Consider the following 13,607-nt stretch of genomic DNA (forward strand, 5'->3'; position numbering starts at 1 on the left):
CAGCAAGGCATCTTGCCCTGCAAACTCCAATCAGCCCAAGTACAGAGCTTGGGAACAGTCAGAATGTGCATAGGTCTGGCACGAAGAAGGCTGCAGCACCAAGGGGAGGAAAGGCTTGGGTGGGGTGGGGTGGGGTGGGGTGTGTCTGCAGCCCTTCCTATCTACAGGGCCAGAAGACTGAGAGAGAGGAAGACGATTCCAGCTTGAATGGTGCAATTGGGACTGAGAACCTGCGAAGGCTGCTGAACAAAGTGTGCAAGTCTGCCCAACTCCTCCTTCCTTAACTAGGGGCCCCAGATGAGGCTAGTGGAGGCCTCAGCACTTGAGTGGTTGCTCCCTACATGACCAAGCCTAGCACAGGGATAAGCACATCGGTATGCACTGGCACTCCCTAGCTCCACTCCAAAGGGTTGGCTTGTGATTCAAAGCCCTTGGATGTTAAACCTACTGAATCTTCTCCAGATGTCAGATTATGTAAGAGCAGTCTGGTTCAGACACCATGCAGAGCCAGGACTAAAACCTGGTTTTGCATGAATCTAAACTAGTTTCTTCCCATCTGCATATTCCTGGAACCCACTGCACTTAAGATAATAATTTTAACCAGATGTATACATTTTTACATGGATTTGTAGGGGAAAGTGCCGTCATTATCTAAGAATTTGATATCAGTAGAAATATTTACCTTTTCTTTTAAAAATATTGTGCATACACATATCCAGGAGATGCTGTAAGCGGAATGGACAAGAATCCGAGCTCTGCTCCCATCACCTCAAGACAGGTGAAACAGAAGTTCTCCTTTGAAGGTAGGATCTGATTGCTGGCACAAAATGTAGTGGTGTGTTTAGCCCTATTCAGACATTATGGAAAGCATGGTTAACGTACACGGATACAATACCCATGGGAGCATGCTGGAAAGCCCTGTCCCACCTGCCATTGTGCCCCATAGCCCCTCCTTCACACTGTCCATGAATACAGTGTTTGTCTGAAGAGACAAATGCTGTACTTGGAGAGAGATGCCCCCCCCCATGATTAGGAATGTTGGGTACAGCATCTACACTTCCCATAATGCCTGAGCAGGACTGCTGTGTGCATGAAATGCACTCTTTCTTTGGGGCACAAAGTAAATCCAGAGGGGAAAAATTAAGAAACTTATTTATTTATTATTTATTTATTTGATTTGTATACCACCCTTCCAAAATGGCTTAAGGCAGTTTACAATTAAAAGTGCCATCTTTATACCCAAGCATCTTTATACCCAACCATCACTAAACCTAATAGACTTGATACTGAATTGTTCCAGTTATAGTTGTTTTTGTGTGTTTAACAGCATCACATAGAGTAACATACTGTGTTTAACCATCATATACAGAAACCTTTCATTACTAGGCGTGAAACAGAAAGCTTCACAAGATAGTACTACAACTTGTTGGCATCCTAAATTTATTTATTTATTTATTTATTTATTTATTTATTTATTTATTTGATTTCTATGCCACCCTTCCAAAAATGGCTCTGGGCAGTTTACATTAAAACAAAACTAAAACCAACTAACTATTAAAAACAACATAAAACCATAATTAAAACAGTTTTTAAAGCCCTGGAAAACCAGGCCAATCCTTTCCGGTTTAAAAACAGTTTAAAAAACCCTGGAAGGCCAGGCCAAACAGATAGGTCTTAAGGGCAATAATGAACTCAGATTACGGATTTCTGCCGGGAGTCCATTCCACAGTCCAGGAGCAGCTACAGAGAAGGCCCGCCTCTGAGTCGCCACCACATGTGTTGGTGGTACTTGAAGACGGACCTCCTCAGATGACCTTAACGTGCGGAGGGGATTGTGTAGAAGAAGGTGCTCTCTAAGATAACTGTGACCTAAGCTGTTCAGGGCTTTAAAGGTAATAACCAGCACTTTGTATTTTGCCCAGAAACATATCGGCACCCAGTGCAACTGTTTCAAAACTGGCATAATATGGTCTTTCTGGATTGTCCCAGAGACCAATCTGACTGCCGCATTTTGAACTAAATGAAGTTTCCAAACTACGTTCAAAGGCAGCCTCACATAAAGCGCATTGCAATAGTCAAGCCTGGAGGTTTCCAGCTGATGCCCCACTGTTTTGAGGTTGTCCTCTTCAAGGAATGGACACAGCTGTCAAATCAGCCGAAGCTGATAGAAAGCGCTCCTGGCCATAGCCTCCACCTGAGATACCCAGGTGAGGCCTGGGTCCAGGAGTACTCCCAAGCTGTGTACCTGCTCCTTCTGGGCTACTGCAGCCCCATCCAGTGCAGGAAGGCCTAACTCATCCCTCAAATTCTGAGCCCCTACAATGAGCACTTTCGTCTTGCTTGGATTCAGCTTCAATTTGTTATCCCTCATCCAGTCCATTACTGCCTGTAGGCAGGCATTTAGGGAATGAATGCCATTTCCTATGATGAAGATGAAAAGGAGAAGTAGATTTGGGTGTCATCAGCATACTGATAACACATCTCCTGATGACCTCACCCATCAGTTTCATGTAAATGTTAAAAAGCATTGGTGACAGAATGGAGCCCTGAAGGAATCTATATAATAGCTCCTGTTTTGAGGAGCAGCTGTCACCAAGCTCTACCATCTGGAATCTACCTGAAATAGGAGATAGGAGCAGAACCTATCTGCAAAGCAGTGCCCCCTATCCCCAACTCCCCCAGGCAATCCAAAACGATACCATGTCGATGGTATTGAACACAGCCGAGAGAACCAAAAGAACCAGCAGAGTCTCCTCTGTCAGTTCCCCGGTAGAGGTAATCCATCAGGCTGACCAAGGCCGTCTCAACCCCTTAGCAAGCTCTAAAGCCAGTTTGAAATGGCTTGAAAATGCATTTGCTTAGCTTCTGGATATGGATTTTTATCTACAGTGGTAGTTCCAGTTCTTGCTAGTAGTTCAGTATCTCTTCCCCATCCAGTGGGTGAGGAGCGGGTAGCTTTGCTGCTTGGAGGGATAGTCTGTTGATCTTTTATGTGGCAGGTGGGGTGAGGCAGCTAAGAATGGTTTTGAAGTCCAAGTGCTTTAGAAAACACAGTTTCACTGTAACAGAAGGGCTACCCTAGGAGCAGTGTAGTGGCTACTGGCTAACTTCTGCTAACTGGGCCAAGAGCCACCTTTTAAAAATGGTTACTTTCTCATATTTAGCAGTAGGACCACAGCTGATCAATCCATCTGTGGAGGAACAGCCCTCTATTCCTCCTGAGCTTTTTACAGCTGCCACCAAGTGGACTTTTTGGTATGGCTGGGTCCACCACAGCAACCCTTCACCTTTATCAAAAATTACAACCCACCCCCACCCACCCCAAAAAACTCACCTCAATAGTGTGGAGAGGCTTATAGGCATGGATGGAGGGTGGAGACAAATCAACAAGCTTCTAATTTTTTAATAACAAGGAAGTTTACTTTTTAGAACAAAATTGGTTCAATTAAAACATTACTTTTGCAGCAAAAATACAAATTCAAAACTGTTAACGGAGCAGGTCAGGGGGAAATTTAAACTGGAAAAACGCAATCACTACCTGGCTCTATATACTGTCCCTACTCAGAGTCCTCTGTGCCTTCTTTCTTCTCAGCTTCTGGCTTGCTGGGTAGTCTCTTGTTCTAATTACAGCACAGGTCTGGGGCTCAATCCAGCCTGGCTCTTCCTTTTTCTTCTAGTGATTTCAGCTAGAAGGCTTCTCTTCTTGCTGGCTGCTCACTCTCTGCTTTCCTGGACTCACTCTCTAGCTGACTTCCAGACTCTCTTCCTTCTTCTGCAACCTCCAGCTCTGACTTGCTCCAACAGACTCTCTTGATTTGACCCTCACTTCCAGGACTCTCTCTTCTTGACTTGCCTGCCCAAACCCTCTCAACTCTCTCAATATACCGTGGCCCAACAGTTTTTTAAACCATCCAATTAGAACAAACAAAAATTCCCTCCATTTTTCAAAATCTCTCCCCCCACAAAAAAGTCAGCTGTTTGAACTTTCGACCCTATCAGCCATCTCCATGCAAAGGGATTTGCAACCGCAGAATCCTATTTACAATAATGCCACTTTGGGAATATAATCCAATATATAATTCATTCATAATACAAGGAATATTTACAAAAATAAGGTTTTACCACAAAAAAATTGTAAATAGCTCTTGTATTATGAATGAATTATAAATTTTTATGAATTATGTATTATGAATGAATTATAAATTATAAACAGGAATATTAACAACAATACACGGGCTTATTTACAAAAACCCGAGAGGTCTAGGTCGCGTTCCTCTACACCATTATAGTGATTTTCCAGTGTCTGTGGCTGGTGTGATTTTCTTATTCCTTTTGCTGTGTAAACTGATTTGAGAACTTTTTTGTTGAAAAGTGGTATATAATAATATGAATAAACTGCTGGACTTAGACCAGGGAGACATAGGTTCAAATACCTACTCAGCCACTCTCTGAGCTCATTGGCTGACCTTGGACCAGTCATTAGTTGATATCTAGATTAACATTGTGCACACGGTACTCCTTCCCTCTACAGCCCACTTTGCCTCCTGTAAATATGTCCCTGAGGGTCACGCGATAAATATAGTAAATACAATTTTGAAACGCAAGTATAAGATGCAAAACTAGGAAATGGTATTTTTTTGTGCAAAAAATGGTTCTCTGGAAAGCTCCTTAGTCTTGAGTCAATTAAGGGTTGTCTTAAGGGGGCATTATAGTGGCAGTGTGGTGTTGGAACTTGGGCCTACTGGGCTTGCGTCAGGGGTCCTGACTATTAAGATCCTTTCCCACTTCTTGACATGAGCTCTGTTTTTAGTTTGCTCTTTGCCTTGGTTTTGAAAGAATTGCCTGCTTTCCTCATGACTGTTAATTTCCTAGATATTGATGACCCTTTGGCTGGCCTTTTGTCTGATGAGGAAGAGGGCACAGTGAAGAAGATACATTCCTCTGTCACCAAAAGTACTCCAGAAGCAAGTGCTGGGATCGCCAAAGAAAAAGGTAAATGAATACTCTATATCAAAACTGTATCACTTTTTTTTGGATGCTTTGTGAAAACTAATGAAGAGTTATCACACTTAAGAACATAAGAACAACCCTGCTGGATCAGGCCCAAGGCCTATCTAGACCAGCATCCTGTTGCACACAGTGGCCTACCAGGTCCCTCTGGGGAGCCCACAGGCAAGAGGTATGTGCATGCTTCTCTCCTGCTGTTGCTCCCTTGCAGCTGGTATTGAGAGGCATCGTGCCTCTGAGGCTGGAGTTGGCCCACAGCCACCAGACTAGTAGCCATTGATAGACCTGTCCTACATGTATTTGTCTAAGCCCCTTTTAAAGCCACCCAGGCTAGTGGCCATCACCACATCCCATGGCAGACCATAGATTAATTATATTCTGTGTGAGAAGGTACTTCCTTTTGTTGGTCCTCAGTTTCTTGACCTTCAGTTAATTGGGATGACCCCTGATTCTAGTGTTGTGAGAGAGGGAGAAAAATTTCTCTCTGTCCACTTTCTCCACCCTATGCATAATTTTATACACCTCAACCATGTCTCCCCTTAGACACCTCTTCTCCAAAGTAGCCCCAGATGCTGTATCCTAGCTTCATAAAGAAGGTGCTCCAGGCCCCTGATCATCTTGGCTGTCCTCTGATGCACCTTTTCCAGTTCTACAATATCCTTCTTAAGTTACGGTGACCAAAACTGAATACAGTACTCCAGATGTGGCCACACCATAGATTTGTATAAGGGCGTTTGTAATATTAGCATCCCTTCCTAATGATCCCTAGCATCTAATTTGCCTTTTTCACAGCTGCTGCACACTGTCAACGCTGTCAATGAGCTGTCCACCACTACCCTAAGATCTCTCTCCTGATCAGTCACTGATAGCTCAGATACCATCAACGTATAAAGTCCAGCGCCGGAGGGGGAAGAGCGGCGGGGGGGGGGAGTACTACTGCCCCCCCTTAATGACACATTCCCGCCGGACCGCCGGAATTCCAGACCGGTCCAGAGGCCTTTTGTATGGCCCCGGACCGGTCCGTGCACACCACTAATAAGCTGTCTCCCTGATTACCAAAACAGATATTAAAGCCCTAGCACAGTTGTTACTCAGTCCTTTTAAATGCTTTTTGGAGAAAAATGGTTAGAGCTAGAGCATCACTAGATATAGAAGTCATATGTTGATATCTTTGCTCTATTGTGAAGCACTGTGCCTTTGGCAAGGCAGTCTGTTCCCAACTGACCTAACCTGTGGTGAGGATAAATTGGATAAGAATTTTAAAGCAAGATGCACCCCAGAAATACTATAGACATCATTAAAAATAATGTATTTAGGATGATGAGTCAATACTGGCCAACTTTCCATGCGGTAAAACATCAGCTTTAGGGACCCACCAGAACTGCTGTGCAACTTGAAAGGCAGCCCTGATGCTGTAGCTGTAAAATTAGAACTCACTTCCAACCTCAGAGGTAAGATGCCACTAAATACCTGTTGCAGGAAAGCAACAGCAGGAGAGAGGGCAAACTCTCATCCCCTGCCTGTGGGCTTCTTGGAGACATCTGGTAGGCCACTGTATGAAACAGGATGCTGGACTAGATAGGCCTTGGGCCTGATCCAGCAGGGTTGTTGTTATGTCCTGTTACAAATTCTCTCAATTCCATTTAACAGGAACATCTCTGTCTTCAGCTCCCAGCCATCCTATTGCCCCTGAACGGAAAAGGGAGGAGTTAATATTTGAGGATGATGGGGACGATCTCATGGATGCTCTGGGGTTTGGTGACAGCTCAAAGACAGAACTGAAACCTAGCAGAAAGGGTGAAGAGTAAGCAACCTTCATTCATAACAATGTACTGGACTACAGCAGTGTTTCATAAGGTGAAGGGCAATAATGGCATTGGATTGTCAAAAGAAAAGAATGAGATCATGTTACACTTTACAGTATAGTATAGGTCAGGAATTACCAACTTCCTAAACCTGAAAAGCTAGAATTCCCTGGACAAGCTGCTCGAGAGCCCAGCTATCTACAACAATGATGTCATTGCTAGTTTCAGAGTAGAAGAAAGGACAATGCTAGGGTAGAAGTATGTTGATTTCCTCTTCAGACCAGCTTCAACAAAGATGTAATGGAAGTGCCTCCTTGTTAGTTTCTTCTCTGCTCCCATCCAGCACATTCAAGGTAGAGGATAACATGAAGGCAGAAGAGGAAACCAAAGTACTTTCACCTTTTCTGAAGCAGACTGGATCAGAAAGCTGAGGTCAACCAGCCCTGCATTCTGACTGCGACACCCAGAAATTAATAATGCAGTGGATTGCAGGGCTAAACAAAATCAGGTTGCATGCCTGATGCTGCCTGCAATTGCACTGGACTGTCCTAGTATAAACTAGTAAAACATAGATACTAAAATGACCAGACCTTTGGCAGAAACTGCATGAATGTCTTCAATGTTTTATTGTCAGCTATTTATTATTTATTTATTTATTCAATTTATTTATTTATTCAGTAAATAAGCTATAAAGGCTAGTGTTGAAATAAAAACTGGAGTAGTAGTGAAGTATGTTGGAAAAGCCATCATATTCTCTCTTGGAGAATCCTTGTGTGTGATGTAGAACTGGTCTTTCTTTTTAGCAGAGAGGACCCTCGTCCTGCCCGATCCATGCTGGATGAATTGCTGGGACGAGGAACAGCCGCAAAACTCTTAGAGCGTCCAAGCACAGGAGAACATAGGGAGTTCAAACTTGATAAGAAATATCAAAAGCAGCCAGGCAAGTGTAATGAGAATGATCAATCCTCTCATTCTTTCTCCTGCATACAATATTCTGGGAAGTCTTTTTGCTCCTCCTCTGAAACAGCAGAGATGTCCATAACTAATTAGGACACTGATGCTTGAAAGAGGTATATGGAAAATATTACTATAGATTATTGGATTATAGATTATATAGATTATGTTGGATTTTACTTATACACAAAATACTTGCTCTGACAAGGATATTGAAGGGTTCCACCCACCCACCGCACAAGCTATATGCTTTGCTTTAAAGTAATTTCATTATAAGAGTTCATTATACTCCCTTCTGGTTCCAGAGCCTTCAAATCACATATCTATTATATTCATAAACATTTACCATGATCATGAGGTTAAAACAATGTTTCCTACCCACCCCCCTGAAATGAAGATTGATACCACCCAGGGGCTGCTTGTGTTTATATATGTTCTCGGTTGTTAGGATGCCAGGGACATCTCTATGGCTTATCCCTCTCGAGTGCTCCAAGGCAGGACAGAATCTGATTTGACAAAGAAAAGAAGACACACCTAACCAAGCCTGAGGGGGATAACCCCACCTCAGTTCTTTCTGTCCTCGGCAGCTCCAGGCAGCGTTTTTTCCTCGCTCTAGCAATTCTATCTTCTCTCTTTTTGTTCGTTCCTTCATTTGTCTCTTCTATTTCTCTTTTCCTTGTGGACTTCCATCCATATATATATATATATATATATATATATATATATATATATATATATATATATATATATAATAAATATATAAAAATAAACTACTATCACATTCCTTCTCTCCTTTCCTCTCTTCCCTTTTTCGCCCCCCTTCCTCATTGAATGAGCAGAGGAGCCAGGGCAGTATAATTATTTTAGTGCCAAGGGGAGTGCAGCAAAAAGATTTTGGGCCAGATCGGTCATGGCCTTTCCGGGGCCCCCCTTCTGCCATCCGGAGGAGCCAGAAACGGCTGCCAAAAAGCCGACCAGTTTCCCTGCTGGCGAGCCACCAGCAGCACTATCAGCCACCAATCAGTTGCCCATTGTGTCTGCCTGCTCTGCGTTGGCGATGGCTGCTTTCCAGCCTCCCTCGCCGCACGCCACTGGGTCCACAGCGCATCTCCTGCCTCCGAGACGCGAGCTTCAGCGGCCCGTCATCATACTGCCTCCTCAGACCAGCCAACCGGCAAGAAATTGTTTCCCAGATTGCTGCCGGCAAACCCGCCACCAACATCGGAGGAGATTCGGAAAATAGGCTTCTTAACACGGTGCAGTGAGTCAAACAAAATGGCGGCTACCTCTCAATGTCTTGGTGAGGCTGCTGGGCTTGATGGTAGCCACTCTGGACTCAGTACAATGGGCACATTTCCATCTTCGCAACCTTCAGTGGTTTCTCCTTCCTCATCAGAAATCAACTGCGAGGAAAAGGAAGCTGCTGCTTGTCTTACCAGTTCACCTCCATATATTGCTTCGCTGGTGGCTGGTTCCCAACAATCTTCTACAGGGCAAACAGTTCCTGGCTCCTCCCAGGATCATCCTGATGACGGATGCCAGCGATGGACTGGGGGACCCAATGTCACAATCTTTCCACTCAAGGTCTGTGGTCCCCCCAAGAAAGGGCACACAGTATAAACTGGTGAGAACTTCGTGCCATCATCTGGCCCTGTTAGCCTTCCAGTCAACCCTATGCGCGCTGCTCATGTGTTAGTCAAGACCGACAACACAACAGCCAAGGCATATGTGAACAAACAGGTCCAGATCTCTTCATCAAGAGGCTGGGCTTCTCCTATCATGGACAGAGAAGAACCTGGGATCCATAGTAGCTTATCACGTTAAAGGAGAATTAAACGTGGTAGCAGATTGGCTAAGCCACGCAGACATCTGCCCGGGAGAGTGGTCTCTCAATCCGAGAGTTTTCACACAGATCACAGAGCGCATGGGGGTTCCAGTAACAGATCTTTTTGCAACTCCAGAGAATGCAAAACTGCCCATGTTCAAGTCCAGATTCCCGTGTCAAGGGGTGACAGCCGTAGATGCTCTCTCATGCCCGTGGCTGAAGGGTCTCTTATACGCATTTCCTCCGACTCCTCTCCTAGCCAGAGTACTGTGAAGAGTACGTCTATTGCAGGCTGACGTTCTGCTTGTCACCCCTTTTTGACCCAGGAGACCGTGGTTTCTGGAGCTTCTTCATCTGACAACTGAGCCCCCCTGGCAGTTGCCCCCGGACCACAATTTTATCTCCCAAGGCCCAGTCTATCATCCAAACCCATGTTCGTTACGGCTTGCCTTTTGGAGACTGAGCAGCGCTTGCTGAGCCAACACGGGTACTCTGGGGGCATGCTAAAAACCATGCTAGCATCATGCCGAGCGTCTACTGAGAGAATCTACCAGTATACATGGAGGACCTTCCTGTGTTGGATGGCCCATCACTCCGTCCCCATGGGAGCTGCAACCTTGCAACACCTCCTCCAGTTTTTGCAGGAGGGTCTAGAGGGGACTACGACCTAATACTCTTAAAAGACAAGTGGCGTCCTTGGTCACCCTGATTTCTAGTGGGTCTACACAGATTTCCCAGTCTCACCCATATTTGTGGAGGTTTTTGAGAGGCGCCTCCTTGCTATCTCCACCAACTGTTCACAGGTTTCCCACGTGGGATTTACATACTGTTCTCAGAGCCCTTCAGTTTCCCCCGTTTGAACCGGTTAAAACCATCCCTATTTGGATCCTATCCTTCAAGTTAGCTTTCCTCGTTGCGGTCACATCTGCCAGACATATTTCTGAACTACAGGCCTTGTTGATCAATAAGTCATTCTGCGTCTTCCTAAAAGACGCCATCAGACTAATCCTGGATCCATTTGTACATCCTAAAGTTTCATCAACCTTTCACCTGTTGCGGGACACTTTTCTCCCTTCTTTTTGCCCTCATCCATCTCACCCCAGAGAACGACAGTGGCACAAACTAGATGTCTGGCACTGCCTTAAGGCTTATATCAAGAGGTCAGCTTCTTTTAGACTGTTGGAGGCTATGTTCATCTCCTTCCATCCACGGTCCTTGGGGACGACTGTCTCGCCTGCAACTATCACAAAGTGGATAAGGGCTTGATTGCCATGGCCTACGAGGCTCAACATCTTAGGTCACCTTCTCGGGGGCGTAACTATAATAGGGCAAGGGGAGACAGTTGTCTGGGGGCCCACTGCCTTGGTGAGCCCCCCAGAGGCAAGTCACATGACTGACTCCCCCAGCCGCGCACCCACCCGGGCTTCCTTCAGTTGTATTCATCCTCCGAAATTGATGTGAGTGTTAAGACCTGGAGCTACCAGAACAGCATGTCTTTCTCTAGTACCATTAAATGACTTGCATCATCCACAATTTACAAAAGCTTAAAAAAAATAATTTAGGATTATATTCTATTGTGGCACATAGGTTGTATATATATAAATTTTACTATGCTTTTTGTTACCACTATTCAGCCTCATATAAGATTTCTTTACTTCATGAGCTGAACTTCAGTGAGGGGGCACCCATTTTAAAATCTTGTCTCTGGGCCCACTCCAGTCTTGCTATGCCCCTGCACCTTCTCATGTCCTCGCACATTCAACGAGGGTAGCGGCAACCTCGGCAGCCTTCTCCACCAATACCTCTGTTGATGAAATATGCAGAGCAGCTACTTGGGCCTCTCCCTCCACTTTAACCAGGCACTATAAAATTGATGATTATGCTTCAGCCCTGGCCTCATTTGGTAGGCGGGTTTTGCAGCAGGTTCTTCCTTGACAATAGGCCAGAGCACTCCCACCCTAGTTGGCCAGCTGTGGTATGTCCCTTAGAGATGTCCCTGGCTTTCAGCAACTGAGAACGAAACATTGGTTCACTGACCATGAAGGCTTCTTCTGGTTGCTGAGACCAGGGACATCTCGACCAATCCGTTTTTTTGGCGCTCTGGCCTGCTACCAACAAATTCTGTTCCGTACAAGACCTATTAAATATTTCTGGTCTGTGCGTTTTCTCGGTTAGAGTGCTGGACCAGGACCGAGGAGACCCGAGTTCAAATCCCCATTCAGCCATGATACTAGCTGGGTGACTCTGGGCCTGTCACTTCTCTCTCAGCCTAACCTACTTCACAGGGTTGTTGTGAAAGAGAAACTTAAGTATGTAGTACACCGCTCTGGGTTCCTTGGAGGAAGAGCGGGATATAAATGTAATCATCATCATCATCTTCATCTGTCAAATGTATATGGTCCATGTGTCCTTTTGCTATCTCGGCCCAAAAGAACTAGGGCGGGGTTATCCCCCTCAGGCCCGGGTAGGCGTATCTTCTTTTCTTTGTCAAATCAGATTCTGTCCTGCCTTGGAGCTCTCGAGAGGGATAACCCATAGAGATGTCCCTGGTCTCAGCAACCAGAAGTAGCCTTCATGGTAAGTGAACCAATGCTCTGTTTTGCATATTGTATTCTACTTATTTAGACCAGGCAGTCTCTTCTGACTTTGGAATCTCTAAAGTCTGCAGTGAAAGCAAGAGAGCAGCTAAGTGTGCATTTCATCCACTTGACTCTCAGTGCTCTTTTCCATACAGATAAGGAAGACCCTTTGGATGATGAGTTTATGTTTGGAGCCTACCAACCCACTGTGGCCTCCATTCCAGAGGGACGGCAGTCAAGAAGACAGTCTGTCAGGTAATGCTTCACTAACCACAAACATAACTTTCTTCCATGAAGATTTTGTGAAATCTTACTGTCTCTGATTCTGACACATGGCTTTCCTGTTGCAGGTTTTCCTCAGAGAACCTCAGCGAGCTGAAAACAGACCAGAGATCAAAACCTTCCACTCCAGCATCTTCCAGCCCCATACGGAGCAAGACTGGAGCTGATTGGCTAGGGCTCAAAGACGAAGATTTTGACTTGCCTCCTTCATCTCCACTAAAGGAATCCAGCAAGACCACTGTAAGAGGAGGCATTCTGGATGTGTCATCTGGCCCTTCTGATACTGATCGCCCTATTCCAACTGGTCAACTCCCTTCTAGATCCAAACCAGCTGCTGAAGAAAAAACACTGAAGCCTGAAATAATGAAGGAGGAGGATGGAGACAGCTGGCTGAGTAATGTCTTATCTCAAAAGAAATCTCAAGTGCAAGAGAAAGTGAAGAGACCTGAGCCTTCAGACCCTCTGATTCATGGACATGAGGTGGATGCCATTGCTCTTACTAGGTGAGACCAGGGGCCTCCTAGATTTGGGCACTTAAAGCTCTTCAGATTGTATAAATAGAAAATCTTATTTTCACCAGCCATCATTTGCCATTCCCTTTATGCCTTCAACAATTATTCTTTATAGTAAATTTGCTGTGCCTGCCCAACTCATGTGGTTCACTTGAAAAATGGCCATTAGTGCTGCACAAATTGCCCTCTCACGATAAGACTCATATCTCAGACTGATATAGAGGGGAGTATTGTTGTATTAACTACTTCCAAACTAGAACTTTAATGTTTTTGTTTTTTATCAGCCAACCTACTTCCTCCACACGACAGCATCAGCAGTCTGTTGTCCCAACAGATAAGCCTGCCAGAGTGGAAGAATCAGGGTAAGTTGTCCTGGTTATTGACATGATCTGGAAGTGATCCATTGTCATCATGAGAAATGGGTTACTGCACCTGCACAGGGACCTTTTGGTTGGATTAATTAGCTCCTCTCTGGCGCCCCTCCCTGCCATGCACGTGCTCATTGCCTTCCTTTTTTCTGACAGTCAGGCGCCATTTTGATTCAGTTTCTTTTCGACCACTGATACATCAAGACCTTCGAGTTATTGCTTCTCAGTATTTGGACAATACATCCTATGAACACACCTGCAGAGCCTGCAGTGCC

At 45.0% G+C, this 13,607-nt stretch overlaps 1 protein-coding gene across 9 annotated transcripts in view; it reads left to right on the forward strand.

Annotated features, from left to right (window-relative positions):
- The window catches only part of FBF1 (Fas binding factor 1), an 80,380-nt gene that overhangs the window by 11,613 nt on the left and 55,160 nt on the right, over nt 1-13,607 (forward strand). For 7 of the 9 annotated variants that reach the window (XM_053295792.1, XM_053295796.1, XM_053295801.1 and 4 more), the window contains 7 exons: nt 720-803; nt 4,873-4,992; nt 6,658-6,811; nt 7,616-7,752; nt 12,326-12,425; nt 12,521-12,955; nt 13,249-13,326. In XM_053295792.1, the coding sequence (XP_053151767.1) occupies nt 720-803; nt 4,873-4,992; nt 6,658-6,811; nt 7,616-7,752; nt 12,326-12,425; nt 12,521-12,955; nt 13,249-13,326 (1,108 nt within the window). The remainder of the gene's footprint in view (nt 1-719; nt 804-4,872; nt 4,993-6,657; nt 6,812-7,615; nt 7,753-12,325; nt 12,426-12,520; nt 12,956-13,248; nt 13,327-13,607) is intronic. The other 2 variants (XM_053295795.1, XM_053295797.1) reach the window with 2 other exon arrangements.

The sequence above is a fragment of the Hemicordylus capensis genome, chromosome 2 (genome assembly GCF_027244095.1).
Source record: "Hemicordylus capensis ecotype Gifberg chromosome 2, rHemCap1.1.pri, whole genome shotgun sequence".
NCBI lineage: Eukaryota > Metazoa > Chordata > Lepidosauria > Squamata > Cordylidae > Hemicordylus > Hemicordylus capensis.